This window comes from Pyrgilauda ruficollis, unplaced genomic scaffold (assembly GCF_017590135.1).
Source record: "Pyrgilauda ruficollis isolate IOZ18807 unplaced genomic scaffold, ASM1759013v1 scaffold39, whole genome shotgun sequence".
In the NCBI taxonomy this organism is placed as follows: domain Eukaryota; kingdom Metazoa; phylum Chordata; class Aves; order Passeriformes; family Passeridae; genus Pyrgilauda; species Pyrgilauda ruficollis.
This window is the reverse complement of record NW_024525378.1, coordinates 2,023,444-2,039,711: the sequence shown is the minus strand read 5'-3', so window position 1 is coordinate 2,039,711 and position 16,268 is coordinate 2,023,444. Positions and strand designations below refer to the sequence as shown.

General features: G+C 44.6%; 1 protein-coding gene across 1 annotated transcript in view; it reads left to right on the top strand.

Annotated features, from left to right (window-relative positions):
• The first annotated feature begins 3,760 nt into the window (after positions 1-3,760).
• GABBR2 (gamma-aminobutyric acid type B receptor subunit 2) overlaps positions 3,761-16,268 on the top strand; it is a 454,172-nt gene continuing 441,664 nt past the window's right edge. Inside the window, exons 1-2 of the mRNA XM_041476645.1 lie at positions 3,761-3,797; positions 3,833-4,092. Coding sequence (XP_041332579.1) covers positions 3,946-4,092 — 147 coding nt within the window. The 5' untranslated portion in view covers positions 3,761-3,797; positions 3,833-3,945. The remainder of the gene's footprint in view (positions 3,798-3,832; positions 4,093-16,268) is intronic.

Sequence of the window (16,268 nt, the reverse complement as noted above, 5' to 3'; positions counted from 1 at the left end):
ACTGGCCTTCCCTGTGCACTGCACGGACACCAGTGTCAGCTGGTCTCTGCCTCCCACATGAGGGCAAGCCTTGAACTTCACACTGAGTGGAACTGTCCAGTAACTCTTTCTGACCTGTGCTGGGAAAAGCAAGGAGATGCATTTCAATCTTCAGCTAACAAAGGGACATTTGCTGCAGCAGCAATAGCAAAGAAGGATGTCAGGTAGTTGCTAATAATGTCCAAGAAACTAATTCTGTAGCAACACACAACCTGGCCTCAAGCTTTCTTTCAGAAAGACTGAGTTCTCAAAACCATAGTAATTGCTTCCAAAAAAACCCCAGATCTTGGAAAGATGATAACAGTCCAGAGACAATGTGAGTGTGTGTGCTAATAAACTGCCAATGTTGTAAAAGGATCACCAAACTGATCCAAGTAGCTGTAGTTCTGGTAGCCAAGTACTGGTGAAAATCACAGAATGATACAGTATACAAGTCGTGAAGAAAGATTTTCTGTGGAACTAATTTTGACAGACGAACTTGCATAGCAAGTTGAGAATGGCAAAACGTCATTTAGCATATGATATTCTGGTTAAAAATAGAATTACACAAAATCAATATGGCACCTATTGCTGTTGGCATCCTAGGAATGTTCTTGGTGTTATGATAATCAATTTTCTGGAAGAAAATGAGTTGCTGGAAAGTTTGCAGGTGACAAACTGCTGGACAAGTCACTTGTACAAATAAAAGTCGTGTTTTGATTTATTCTAGTGCAAGACCAAGTGCACAGGAGTAAGGAGGTGCCGGCAGTCCAGGGGGTTTTCCAGATGCCTTCTGCCCCACCTGGGTCACCAGAAACTGATGCCTTGTGAAGGCTGACCTAGAACAGAGGCTAGACAGAGTTAAAGAATAAAGTAGGTATTTATTAAAAGTCTCAGTGGATACACCTTGGGCAGTACAAGAGCCCAGCCAGGGCTACACCCAAGATGAACCCAAAATGGCCACAAAATGAAGGATGGGTCACAAGGTCTCTCACTTTTTTAAGTTCTGGTCCATTATCTTATTGGAGTTAATTGTCCAGTTATAGCTTTAGGTTATGAAGTCCCATCCTTCTTGTTTTTCTCTCTTCAGTCCATCATTGCTTAAGGTCTTGGGCCTGAGATTTGGATTATTTGTCCTTGGTTCCCAGCTAGAGAAGGAATTATTTTGTCTACCTACTGGGTGAAAAGAACTTACTATCCCCTAAAATGAAGTTCAGAACTACACACTAAAGCAGTACAGAATCAGGAAAATATGAAAGCTAAAACCTGAGGCATCAAAGCCATGATGTAGATGATTTCATAAATAGACATCCCCACAAGGACAACACACTGTCTGGTCTGCCTGTAGGGATTAGGTTTCTCAACCTGCCAACCTGCCCAGCCTATGGAACTGGCTGGTACTGAGGGAGATGCTGAGGTTGCAGCTTATGGCCCAGTGCAGGCAGGTCGCAGGATGAGAATGGCCAGTTCAACATCGTGTGGAAAAAGGAGAGGTGCATTGGAAGTGCCTCCAGGAATGATTCTTGAGGTGAGGGAAAGTTGGCCTTATTATTTTACAAAAGCAAAATGTGATTAATCTTAGCCCCTGTGTGTGGGAGAAGATCACTGATACTACATTCCCTTAAGCTAATAAAGGTATGATGAAAACTGGTGGTTGGAAGCTGGAATAAGACAAATTGATACGGAATATGAAATGCACCTTTTAGCAAACTAATTAATGATTGAAATGATTTATCAAGAGAAGTGATGGACTCTTCATTACTGATGCCTTAAAGTCAACACTGCTGGACGTCATTCTGAGTGAAAGGCTGTAACACAACAAATGTTATGAAATTACTGGTTGAGGGCTTTTAGCCCAAGGTCAGATCTTACAATCTTAGAATGTATTAATCCATGAAAATTCTTTCCAATTTATTGCAGACATGCTGCCATTGCTGTGTAATATAAATTAGATGTATTAGGTTGATCTTCAAAGGTTTGCTCAGAGTGACCTCAGGAAATTTATGAATATGTATAAAAAGTGGGGTGCCTAAGGCAGGGTTAAGAAAAGTTTTGCATTTTGCCTGTATCACCTACTGTATGGGATCCACCTGAGATGAAACAGATCAGTGACCTGCTGCTCTGGGACTCTGCAGACCACCGATGTGGGTGGGCAGCGTGAATATGTTCCCTGGGGTGGGGGAATAGCCTGGGAGCAACGCAAAAAGCCGTGGCTGCCTATGGGATATGCCCCACAGCCACTGAGATGTGGAGGCAATTACTTGGGAGAACAGGCGTGGAAAGGGCTCGCTTCTCACAGGCTGTTCACAAGGTTGCGACAGCCCTCAGGGAAGCTCAGAGTCCTGCCGCAGCCTTATTTTTTTTTTCTTTTTCCTATTTTTTTTTTTTTTTTTTTGGTAATCCGAGCTGTGTCAGGCTCCCCAGAAAACCGCCAATTCTGCGGGAAAAGAAACCGGTTAAAAAAAACCCAAAAACCCCTAACCAAACAAAAAACCAACCAACCAAAAAAAAAAAAAAAAAAAACCACAAAAACAAAAAACAAAAAACCAAAACCCAGAAAAAAAATCCCCAAAAAACAAAACAAAAAAAACCCCAAACCCCACGACTTCTGCTGTAGCGAAAGGCGCCGCTCCTGCGTGCCGCAGAGCTGCCGTGGCCCGGGCAGGCTGCGCGTGTGCGTGTGCGGGGTGCCGAGCCCGAGTGGGAGCGTGTTTGCGTGCCGCGTGTGCGCGGGGGAGGGCGGGGAGAGTGCGCGGCTCCCGCCCGCGCCGGGCAGCGCTGCCAGCGGCTCCGCGCGGGTGCCGGGCGGGTCGCGCGTGGGGACAGCGCTCGGGCCGCGGCTCCGCCGGCCTGCCCTGCCCTGCCCTGCCCTGCCCGCCGATGGGCAGCGGCCGCGGCTCGCACCTCCCCGCGCCCACCCGCGCCCGCCTTGGCAGCTCCACCTGGAGAAGGTGCACGACCCACAGGCGGCGAACGCCGATGCCGTGAAGAGGGAGCTCGGTCCGGCCCCCGCCGCCGCCGCCGCACACTTTGCTCTGCCCCCGGCCGCGCATCCTGCCCGGCGGCTTTGCCCGAGCCGGAGGAAGGGCGCAGGCGGCACCTCGCGCCCGCGGCGGGGGCTGCCCCGGCTCCCGCGGAATGCGGCACTAGCACCCCCGCCCCGGCTCGGCTCCGCTCCCCTCCTCCGCCTCCCCGGCTCTGGGGGGGGGGCTTTTTCCTCTTCGGCGTTTTCTGCCGGAGCATCCCTTTTTTCCCTTTTCACCCTTTTGGAGGAGGAGGAGGAGGGGGAAGGAAGGAAGTGTTCAATGAGGGCTGCTCGGCTCCCCCCCCCGCGCCTGAGAGGTGCTGTCCCTCCCTGAGCGGAGAGGGGGGAGAGCTACCGGGGAGGCAGAGGCAGGTCCCGCTCCCTTGCTGTGCCGCCGGGGAGAGCGGAGGAGGGTGGTGGGGAGCGTGTCTGTGTGTGCGTGGTGGTGGTGGTTATTTATTTATTTATTGCTCCTGGTGGTTGCAGCTGGCAGACCTGGGAAGGAGTAGGCGCCATTGCCAGAAGGATTATTGCCAGGGGACGGGAGGGGGGGAAGAGAGAGGAGACCCCGAGGCTCCCGAGGAAGCGGAGAGAGGCAGATCTTTTCCTCCCGCCTTGGCTTCTGCCGCCGGGGGATGCACCCAGACTGAGAGGGGCTCGGCTCTCTTCCGCCGCTCAGCCCGTTCCCCCACCCTCAGTCCTCCTCCTCCTCCTCCTCCTCCTCCTCCCCATCCAGCAGCATGCATCCCTCTTCGCGGAGACCGGCCGCTGCCACCTCCAACCCTGCCATGCTACTGCTGCTCCTGTGCCTGGGCTGGGCGCCGCCGGGCTGGGGCTGGTCGCGGGGCAGCTCCCGGGGGGCGGCCGGGCTGCCCCCCAACGCCACCACGCCGATCTCCATCATGGGCTTGATGCCGGTCAACCAGTCCGAGGAGGAGAGCAGGATCACCCAGGGAGTGCTACCCGCCGTGTATCTGGCCATGGATCAGATCCGCAACGAGTCCCTGCTCAACCCCTATTTCCTGGACCTGCGGGTCTACGACACGGAGGTAGGGACCGCCGCGGGCCCCGCGCCGCCGGGCGCAGGGGGAGGCGCCGCCGCCCAGTCCCGGGGCGCTGCGGGTGCAGGGGCGCAAGGGCAGCGCGGACGCCCGGGCCGGGGCTGCGGCTGCCGGCGGGGGCCGTGCGCGCCGCCTCCGAGCCGCCTTGCCCGCCCGGCCCCGCAGGCTGCCGGCAGATGCGCGGGGACCGGCGGCGGAGGGGGAGGACGTGGGGCTGGCGGGCCGTATCCCGCCCGCCCGGTATTATCAGGAGCGGCTGCCCCGGCAGCTGGGGCTAGCCGCGCCGCCCCAGGAGCGCCCCTGTCCGGGAGTCGCCTGCAGCGCGGGGGTGGGCCCGGACGGGTGCCCGGGCCGTGGGGGCTCTCTTGGCGGTGGCTGGGATCCGCTGCCCTTGGCACGCACGTACACCGGTGGGAGGAAAGCTGCCTCGCCCAGCGAAGCCGCGGCCGCATCCCTCTGCCAGCCGCCACCCGCTCAGCAACAGATGCACACCGGGCGCTCCGCTCCCCCGCTCCGCCAACGGGCTCATGCTGCCAGCCCGGCTTATCCCATGCGGCGGCGGGACGCGAAGGGCAGCGATCGCAGCCGTAGCTTGAGGAGGAGGAGGGGAGGCTCTCGCAGGGGTTCGCTGAGATTCCCCCCGTCCCTGCCCTCCGGCGGGAGCGGCTGAGCGCTCGCCCGGGGGTGCGTGGCGGGCGGGCGGCGGCGGCGGGGCGCGGAGGCGCTCGCTTCTCGGGAAGAACTAAATTTGCAGTGCCGGTCCCCGCGGAGCTCTGCCAGCGCGGCGGGATGCCTGCCCCCGTTCCGGAGCGCTGCCAGCGGCCGGTTCAGGGCTGGGAGAGCAGGGAGCCCTGCTGAGCGAGGAAACACACTCCCTTTACCTGGGAGAGCGGGGCAGGGAGCGAGGCGAGGGCTTTGTCGAGCTGGTTGCCACTACCACCCACCCAGAGCTGCCTTTGGTTTTTGTCACAACTTCAGTACCTGTGTGTTTGCGGAGGATACGCGCGGGTCCGGTACCGGGGCTCCCCTGAAGATGGCAGTCGCTTCTTGTGTAATGCTGGCGCCGGGGTCCGCTTCCAAGACAACCCCCGGTAAAGCAAGTGACTGCTGAAAATCTTGCCGGCTGTAATTTAAGGAAGCCCCTGTCTGCTCCCTTCAGGTTCTCAGGGTCCTGGGGGAACAAGCTGAGAGCAGCAACGACAGGCTGTACTGCTTCGTGACAGTGTTTCCGTCCCTGAAATGACTACCAAAGGCCTCTCCTTCCAGGGTGGCTGCTTTTTATTGACATAAATTTCAAAAATTTTTCAGTGTTTTTTTTTTTTTTTTTTTTTTGAGATATCTCTGAGCAGAAATGCATGGAGGGCAATACTGCTGAAGATGTCACTTAGGAAGGAGCAGGCTGCCATCCTGTTGTGTTGTGTGAACAAGACTAGATGCTGACAGGGAATACAGTCAAGATCAAACTAGAGTAGCTTGTTTCCTTAAAAAAAATTAATCTCAGGGAATTCTGCAATTGTAATGAAAAGAATTATGGGGGATTTTCTGAATGGCATTACCTGTCTCATAAAGTGAGATGCACGTCAGGAAAAAATCACAGGTCTCTTAATCCTGTTTTCATTACATTATTCTATATTAGTTTTTCCCTTGGATACAATTATTACAAAATATGCATAGGAATTAGAGAATATCTTTCAGGATGTCCCTTCTTCATACAGTAATATCTTAATCAATAAGGTGTTGCACTTTATTGCAGTCAAAATATTGTGTCGTTCTTCATGACGATTTTGAGTTCTGATCTAGGTAGTTAGCATAAAAATATTCAGGAAAAAATTACCCTGGAATGAATATCAATTTCTTAAAAATTGCGTTTTTACTGTTTAGTACTCCAGGGACATAAGAAATCAGGGTCATGTTGCCAGCTTGCTGTGTTGCTTTGAATGCTTTTGAGCAATTAATAGATGCATAGTTATGGAATGCTAAGTCAGGTATATGTTTGGAGTACAGTTGGGTCATTAGTGCGTGCTTCATAGTGACAAGTAAATAAGTTTGTGCCCACAAAGAGTGCTAGATTGACTGCACCCAAACGGAATGGACGAATGCCTGGAATAGCCATTAAATACCTAATGGCAGCATAAACTTTTTCCCTCGGTTCAGACATTACTTTTTCCTTCAGTGCACTTACAAGTAAGCAGGAAGGTAGCTGGCTCATCATGCCCACTTGATTCTCAGCCTATTTTCTGAGGCTGCCAATAAATAGATATGCCTGAAGGGTCTGGATCCTTATCATTGCATAATCAGAGACCAGGGAGTAGCTCTCCCTCTCAGGGCTTCACAGGTGGTGCTTGAGACATTGTTGGCTTGTGAAAAAGAGAATGTAGAGCCTTGAACACATGGGATTTTTTAATAGCTTGAGAAATAATTGCAGTGTATTTATAATGCTTAGGAAATGTATGGCAGTGATTTCCTAACTCATGTATTCTCCCTTGTGTCTCTCCAGAATCCCTCACTGTTGCAGTCTGATCCTTGTATTGCAATTTTCCATAATGCTTTAACTAAGTGCTTGTGAAAAACAATAATGAAAATAAACAGACTAGATTGGTTTTTAAAATTTTTTTATTATGCATTCAGGTTCATTCTGTCAGTATTGAACTGGATATTCTATCTGGCTTGATAGTTCTGGTTTGTATAAGGAAGCATCATAATGCTTTTACATTCTGACCAACTATCTGAAGAACTGCAGTGTGCCTTCTAAGGTCAAGTGTTGTTTGTCAGCACCTGCACTCGTTAACCTTTGAGGACATGAGCAGCAGCTCTAGTGTTTTTCAAAGCATTTAAATTGAATTAAACACTTAAGTACAAAGTTTATGACTCAGTCGAGATTGTGTGAATTACATCTTTGTTATGAAATATGACCACAGGTTACATCACATACAAAAATGCAGAGGCTTCTGTTCTGGGTATTTTTGATCTTTAAATGTGCTCGAAGTGTGATCCTGATCCAGTCTATTTTGCTACTTCATGGGCATGTCTTTATCTATTTGGGCATTCCTATGCAGACTCAGCCAGTGAAACGAAGCTCAGATGTAGGCATTTGCAGAACTCTGGTCTAAGTGACTTTACTTTGTGCTGTTCATTTCGATGAGAGTGGGAGTCTCTCTCTAGATGAGACTCTTGGGCAAAATTTCATAATTGTGTTATTTTAGAAACTCAAAAATTTATAAAGTGATCTCTAAAGAGTCTCATCAAAACCCCATTGAACTTAATGGCAGTAAATGCACCAATTCCAGCAGCCCTTGGACCAAGTCCTAGAAGTTAAGGGTGCTTGATAGCTTATGGCTTCAGATCAACAACCATGATACAATATTTCTTTTTTTTTTCCCATCCCTGTGATTGTAGCTTTAGTTGGTTGAAAAAGAAAAGTAGTATTTTGCAAAATAATGAAAGGAAAACCTCTACAAACACTAGATACAGCTCAAGATACACATAAATCAGGAAAGATTATTTCAGCTTAAGCACCCTGACACACATTTGTTGGAGGAAAAAAGCAGAATAACCATAAAATAAAGGAATTAATCATTCTAGTGGACCCCATTGTAAATGTCAAAAGTATTTGATTTGCATCAGGCAAAAACTGACCATATAGTAGCTGGAGGAAGAGGCATTGTGGAAGAAGGCAAAGGAAGTTAATAGAAGTTGGATATCTGTCCTTCTACATCTGGACATCCTCCCTCAGATATGCACTGGATTTTCTGATTTCTTGTAGGAGCAGTGCTGCAGGTAGTGCTCAGAGAGTATGAGTTTGTTTTGAATCTAAACATGTATAGTCAAGGAAGCACTTGTTTTTGAAAATCAAAGTGAGTCTTGACAAGCTAAAAAAAATCTTCCTGAAGTAAGTGAGTATATTATCGTAAAGAGGAAAGAATATTTGTACTGGGGGGATGAAATTATTTAATTTTCTCTAACTACAACAAACACCTTGTGGTAAGCATGATATAATCTCATTTTTTGTGAAATAATACATTCCAATACCTTTAAATAGCGGGTTGGCATAGAGGGATGAGCTCTGGAAAATGCACAGGACTCCACAAAATCTGAAGGAAAACATGAGTTTATTGATATTTGATACATATTTGCCTTTTTCTCTTCTGTAACTAAGTAGAAAGTGCCTTTCCTAATTTATCTGACAAGAAATTACAGTCTAGGTGTAGTATGTGTAGACTTTATTTCCTTCTTCTTTTTTACTAAAAAAGTGCATGTTTTCAGTAAAACTCTCAAAGCTTAAGGAAGGCCGTGCACCCATCTGAGTCATTCTTAGCAGCTGTTCTAAGTTTTAACAGACCCTGATCTCCCAAATAAAGATGCCCCTTCCAGAAAGTCCTGTCATGAGTGGTGTCAACAAAACCCACTCATGTCTTGTTCCTGCAGGTGGAAGTAAGAGAACGGTTCACTTTTGCTGAGTGTGGGGAACACATTCCGGAAACAGGAGAGCAGGTTTGTGTCAGTGGTACAGAATAAGGTGTCTGTCTGCTGGAGCTCCACAAGGTGGTTCTCAGAGAGGGACAAACAGCTCCTGGTTGCTGTCTGAAAAACTCCACCATTACCGTAACAGGGCTGAGCAGGGACACCTCTACCTCCTAAAGAAGTGCATGTGATGCGTTAGGCCCCCTGTCTTAGGAGGCATCGATCCAAGTCCCTCCCTGGATTTGCAAGAGGAAGCATGATGTACCCAAGTCGAGTGGGGTCTCTGGGGTGAGCCCTGTCATGCTTGTGAGTGCTCTGAGCACTAAACTGTCTGGAGCCTTATTTTGATTTCTGGAGTGCTCACAGTGGGACAGGTAAGGCTGTGCTGTGGTCATCTGAGGGTAACAGCTGAATACACAGGAGAAGTCAGGGTCTGAAAGAGGGTGCAGTTAACAGCAGGCAGAGCTGGCAGACATTTGTTCTTGTGCCGTCAGGTGAGCGTGTGTCTGGCATATATTGAGGTAGTTGGGTAATTTCTTACCTTTAAATATTACTGAGTACTTGTGCTGTCTGATATTTGCAGAGAGCAAGGCATTAAAATGCGCTACGCTGCATGTATGGTGACAGTCGCTGTCTGCTCTGCTGGTGACACTCTGCTTGGAAGGGACATCTTTAAATAGTCAGTGTCCCCTTTGACTTCCGAGTAACATGACTCCGTTTACGACATAACCTCCTTTTGCTTTAGAGTTTTGTAAACTTGGGGGGAAGAATCTAAAAGTTAAGTGTTTATGTTAATTCTATGCTGGCTTCTCCGCTGATGTTAAGATGTGGGTGGGGAGAGGAGAGAAATCATGTATTCACTGCACCCACTCCTCTGGGTGCGGATCCCAGACCTGCAGAATGTATATCCTCTAAATATCTCTGCAAAGAGATTAAAGCCAGTTTCTGGCATATGTCTTGCAATTTCTTGTATAACTTATCCTATGCATACTGCAAAACACACTCCTTTGGAATCTTTAGATTAAATGCTAAGCATGCTCCATCAGCATGGAAAAACTATTTTTTGGAATAAATCTAGGAAATAGTATCTATTTGCATTTGAAGAAAGAGTAGAAAGACCCTGTCCTCTTGCATGGTTATCAGCCAGAGTTAATTACTCAAGTTTGTGGAAAAGATGGGGTGTAATATCCTGGTGATAACTGTGAAGAAAATATTTGCAAGGGGAAAACAGAGAGGAAGGAGCTAGATGAGAGAGATTTAATGATAGCATTCACAAAGAAAGTTGTGGATAAGCTATTTATATTGTTTTAATTAAGTACATGTAACTAATTAGAATGACATCATAAATAGCATTGCATGTCAAGGCTGCAAAATACCATTAATAATCTGAATATAATGATACATGTGCATATCAAGCTTTGTCCTCTGCTTTCAATTTCATTGCTTTATGGACATTTTCATGGCATAAGGCAGAAGAATGATGCCTTTGAGCAAACTGTAAAATCTGGGAACCAAACAGAACTCAAGTGGATACCATTGCTATGATAGGAAAGGAGATACTTTTCCTTAGAAGGGTTGAACCACTGCATGCAGAGGTCTGGTTCAAGGAATCAAGTGGTGAAAGTTAACAGAAGAAAACCCCCCATGATTCCTTTTGACTTGGACAATTTTTGGGCAGCTGGGTTTAGCAGAGATGTGTACTGAGATCAAGCAGTGAGCACAGCTATGACTCAGTCTTGTGGAGATGTCTGTTAATAACACAGCAGCCCCATATATCCCAGGAAGCCTATTTCAGATTGTGGGATTCCAAACTGAGATGGCGCAGTGCACATACATCACATTTTTTCAAATTTATTTTTGTACTAGGAATCTTGGAACTACATCAGTGACAGAGCCTCAAACTTTTCAGCAGCCAGATGCACTCTGATTTGTGGGTCTAGCTGAGCTAGAAATGAGATTTTCAGTACCTTTGTGGTGCTTGGGCTCCAGAGTTAATGGCCCAGTTGCCTGACTCCTGAAGTGAGCTCATTCAGCTACACCATTGCTATGACTTAAAGAAGGTAGTGCCCCTGAGAACGGGTGGAATATGTTTTCAGTCACCTGTGTCTCCCCTTGCCATGGCGCTGACACTTAGGGAATGCCTTCTTTGCTAAGCAGGGATTTCTCTACTTGCAAAGGCTTTTGCTGTGGGTAAGATCTGCTGGATTTGGGGACTGCTTGATACTGCCTGCTGAATGGAAATGGGACACACTGACTGGCAAACACTTTTTTTATTTCATTTTTTCCCCTTGTGTTGGAGTAACCATGTAATCTCATTGCTAAGTCAGTGATTGATGCTCAATTTCTGTGCTATTAATTTTTCATTATCATCTGCCTTTATTTCTGACAATTTTATCCATAGTATTTTTCAAACAAGTTTTCTCAAATATGAAGAGGAAAGTTAACAAATTAAAGACAAATATCCACCTTCTGCCTGAAAACTATACTCACAAAGAATGAAAAATATGGGGGCTAATGTAGCAGGGATGTCCAAATTGTTGTTACTGAGGCTTCTGAGAGATGAAGGCCCAGATAATGGACTAATTGCTTTAAAGTGAACATCACGACTTTGAATGATAGGATTAGAAAACTTACGTTTCCTACTATGGCCATGGTACTTTCCTTAAATAATTAATGAGTTCTAAGATCAGAGGACCATTAAGATTATCCACATTTTACAATACAGACCATGTATTTCAGCTGGGGATTTCTGCCCACTCTGCTGCAAACTAGAATATGTACTTCAGAAAACCTTTCTGTCTTGTTTTAAGGATCCCCCAAAATCATTGTCCCTGGACAACTTTTCTCTGTTATTTGCTTGTTATTTCCAGCTTAATCTTTGCTGACCCTGCAGCCACTGAAGCCATGAGAGGAGCAGTTCCATTTTTTTTTTACATACACTACCCTCCCTGCAATACCTTATCAGTTACAGACTCAGGACATCACCAGCAAAAGAGGGGAATCGAGGTTTTCTGATTTTTATGGCTGTGTAGGAGATCCTTCCCTTGTATGAAGGACTCTGGTGGATTGGATCCTGATGAAATCAGAAAACTTCTTCGCTTTGTCAGATTGTCACAGACTTTATGTGAAAACCTTGCATGCTTGCTTCTTTGCAAGCTGGGTCTGCCAGGCTCATGTGCTCTGTGGCTGAGTAGATGGCTCTGCATAACCTTTTTTGAATCCTTGGCTGAATTGATTTTCTTCTTCTTTACCCCCGCCTTTCTTGTAAGATCCTTTTTGCCACAATCCCCATCAGAGGAACTTATCGTGTCTGTCTGATTATTTCCATAATCTCTTTTATTTTATTTATCAAATAATCACCACCACATATCTCTAAAAGAATCTATTTGTTGAATCTTTTATGTCCTTAAAGTTGTTATGTATTCTAATTTACCGTTTACCTAGGGCAAGCCTCAGCTTCTGCTGCAGCTTGGTTGAACTACAAAATTATGTGAAGATTCATACACACAATAGGTGTCTAAGTAACCATTTTACATCCAAAACCTCCAGGGAGAAGTAGTAAGAGGCCCCTTTTGGGATGCTAATTAACTTCCTTTCCACTGTTTACTGCTCCTGTTTTCACAGGGATTTAAGTGCTTTTCTAGCAAAGAATAAATCTCTTTCTTTAATATCTTTAATTCTGTATGAAGGAACAATTTTTACAGACTGATACTTAGTATGGTATAAAATACAACACGTAAAATTTTTCAAGCATTGTCATTCAGATGTGCACTCGTGTTTATCTTACCAGCACTGTGTAGGTATATTTTGGTACACACATATGGTATAAAAATATTAAGCTCTGTGTTTTTGTGGGGTCTTCCATATAATTTTAAAGTTCCGTAGAAGCACCTTGGGTTTTGCTTTCTATTTTCTGCCGTGAATTTGGCAAGCCTGAAGTATTAATAATTTACAGGAGGTTGATCAAGAGAGAAAGCCAACGTCCTCTTTTTTATCCCATCCACTCTTTCTAAAAATTATAAGCAGGACAAAATTCCATGTTGTTGGTGAGAATGTAATCTGGAGGGATGTTCTAGTGGCAGCAAGACTTTGCGCGATGTAGCAAAATAAATTAAGTTCCAATAGCTGCCTGTATATAAAGTGATAGAAAAAGTTTTTCATCTTTAAACTTAGCCAAGCTCCCTTCTACTCCTCATTTTTTGCTGTGAGGTGTGCTAATAGTATCAGCTCCACATCACTTTTTTCTTTATTTTCTTTCTTTCTTTTTTTTTTTTTTTTTTTTTAAGGTTTCTAGTTAGGTCCCTGAACTAAAGATTTGCTTTCCAAAAAGCACGGAATGATTTGCATTTTCTGTCAACAACAGTGGGAATTGCTGAATGCTCAGCACTTTAGAAAGCCAGCCCACCTATGAAAATGCAGTGCTTCTATGAGGAGGAGACCTAGAATTGCCACTTTTAATTAAGAACAAAGGCACTCATCCTTACTTGCTTTACAGTTTCAAATTGCCTGGTGGAATAAAATGCTAATTTCATTCAGCCTTTGGGATAGAAATCCTTTCAGGATCAATGGCAGTATTAAATATCTTTTAAAATTAGATTATCACATCTCAAGGATCTTGTAGTTGAGAAATACGCAAGGTACAGTATTTTTAAAAAACAATCAATTAAAAAAATAGTAATTTTTATAATTAACACATATTTCAAAATGGTGTGTTTGACCTTGGCAAAAATAACAGCTTGTATAAAGTAAACAAAAGGAGTGACATGGTGGGAGTACCATGTCCCTAGGGCCTTGTTACTCAAGGCAGGTCTGTAGGGCTGGCACGATTATGTCACTGGTGGGTATCCAGAGGTGTTTTCTCAATGTCAGCAGAAGCCCTCACTGTAGTTACAGCAGCAAACATATTTTTTTTTCTAACAAAGGTTATTTCGGTAAAAAGGGATAGTTTACCAAAGGGCAGAAAATGTGCTTCCTCAACTGCTCAAAAGTTTGGTATTATTAGAAATCACTTTTTCATCCAAAACAGAGGAAGTTACAGATTAAGCCATCTCTGAACATTAAACTAGATAGAAAGAATTGCTGATTTTGGTTTTTTTCCCTCAGTGTTTTATGCCTTCTTGTGTCTTTCTTCTCAATCTTTTGCAGTTTGTCATCTTCATTCTCAAAGTGCTGCCACTAGAATTTCATCTATTACTTCAGGGGTAATCTCACCATTGCTGTAAAAACTAGTAATTTTGTCTCTTTTCTCCAAGCCTTCTATTCAGAATGGAGGAAATTAATTTGATCTTTGTGTTGCACTGCTGGGAAAAAGGGAAAGGAGGCAGAGAGATTTTCAGCCTACACACAAGGAGTGAGACACTAGGGTTTGAGGCAAAACAAAATTTTAATTTCAAATGAAAATTTCATTTTCATTTTCATTTCAAGATGATCTTGAAGAAGGTCTCTTCCAACCTAGTAATTCTGTGAATTCTGTGATATAGATAGCCTGCACATTTGAATGGTGCTATGGGAGGTAAATAATTGTATCTAGGTAGCAGTTACTTGAAAAGCTGAGACGTGTTACAGCAAATAGTAGTATCTTGATAGTGAAGCTGCTCTTGGCAGTAGGTAGAGGCTTTTTCTCAGTGTCAGAACAGGAGTTGCCTTCCACAAGAAATGTATTGGTTTCCAGTACATTGCCAAGGTTTCTTAGGGTATGAGAGTGCTCTGTACTCTAATTACCCTGAGCGATTAAGCAACAAGAGCAGCGACACGTGGGACAAGAAGGGGTGAATGATAACCTGCTTTGAAAAAAACTAACATGTGAAGCTGGGATTAGAACATCCTATAAATGTTAATGGGTGTTACTCAAGGGGGAGGAAGCTGTGTGTGGGAGGAGTGAGGTGACATATAGCTTAAATATATAGCCAGTCTTTAACACAGTTAATACAGTCTATAATCAAGCTTTTACATGAACTAATAACTGTTTAAGTGATTTACAGTTCAGAAATACTTATCAGGGGATTGAGAACTGAATTTTAAATGCTATAAAATTTGAGCATAATGTGGCAAGGAGGACAACACTGAAAAGATTCCTCCTTTTGCCTTTGGAAAGTATTGGCTATGGACGACACATTTATGCCAGGTGTTTGGGGTTTTTTCTATTTTTAAGTTCTCAGGGATTGTGTTTCTATGAGGGAGCACAATTTCCTCCTACAGTTTCCCTCTCTGAATATTACTCAGTTTGTGTGGAACTCACAAAGGAGATGCCAACAGTGAGTCATCTGGTCATCAGCTCTGTCCTAAGGTTTTCAGCTAAATCTTGCAAAAGCTACTTTAATGTACTGAACAACAGCAATTGACCTTTGGTAAAACTCCCCAAAACAGTGTGGAAGACAGTGTTTAAAGCCAAATGGCTTTCTTTTTCTGACACTGAAATCAAGTTTCAAAATCAGTGCTATTTCAAATGCTTCACATTTGAGAAGTGGATGTAAGATGCAGTGAGTTGACTTATCATCTTAAAATTTCCATATTGTTATATTTTAATAGTAAATTTTGAGGGTCTTGGGTAAACTCACTTGACTCTATCTTCAAATGTGAAACAGAGGCTTAGTTATCTGCTTTTGTAGGTAATAAGCCTCAGGAGATGCTATTCTGAAAATGAAGATTATACCTGTACAATCATTCATGAACATGGCAAATATAGCTATTTTATTCATAAAAATGAAAACACATGGGCTTGTTTTGTGGCAAGTTTTACAGGATTAGTTAGCAATAAAAATACTATATAAGAAACAATTGTCTGGTTAGATAGTTAAATGTTTCTGTCAGGAAGGAGATTTTCAGGACACAGATGGCAGGAGGCTGCTGTAATTCATAATCTTCTTTGCTCCTTTGCCAGGCAGGGGTTAAATGCAGCAGTGCTGAGGCACACAGAAGTAGCACCAGAAGAATAAAAGACTGGTCTACGTTGAAGCTGGCCATGGATCTATAGAATAAGGCAATGCTCCCTTAAATGTGTGTCCATCCATGTGGTGCTGAAAATTATCTCAGCCTCTGATTCGCCACTGCCCTCTTAAGAATTTAAAGGCACTGGCTAAACAACAGGGGTACAGTGAGGTGTGGTGGCAGATTTGTGCCTTTTTACATGCTAAAGAGGGTATTGGATAGTCAAACCACATTTTTTTGTTACCTACCTTTGAGCCAAACTTATGACTCAATGGAGGCCCATGTCCTCACTTAGCTGGTGAGAAGATTTTCGGATAGGAAGAAGAGCAGTTCAGAGCACCTTATCTGCTGAGGTTTGGCAGCATGAATGCCTGCTTTCTTCTCTTCTTCATTAGTGTAGTCAATGTGGAAATGCTGGTAAGGAAGGCTGGTCCAAGGACTATTCACCAACAAAATCCCATTTAAGCCTCTAAGAAAGGTATTAAATGGGATTTAAGCAACATCTTGCCCTATACTGGCTGTCTGCTCAGGAAAGAGTTTCATCTTAAGTTAAAAAAACGTTTTAAAAATATGTTTTCAGTGATCACATTATAGAATCATAAGGCTTAGGAATGGAAAATACCTATTAAGTCATTGTGTTAAATTGTTGCTACGCAGACTGTGCTATGAGAGTGTGCTTCCTACTTCGTGTTGTGCCCAGACAATGTGCTAAATTTCTTGGTCTAGGAAATATCCATAATAAATTTTGATCTTACTGCATTTGATCTGGCCATAGC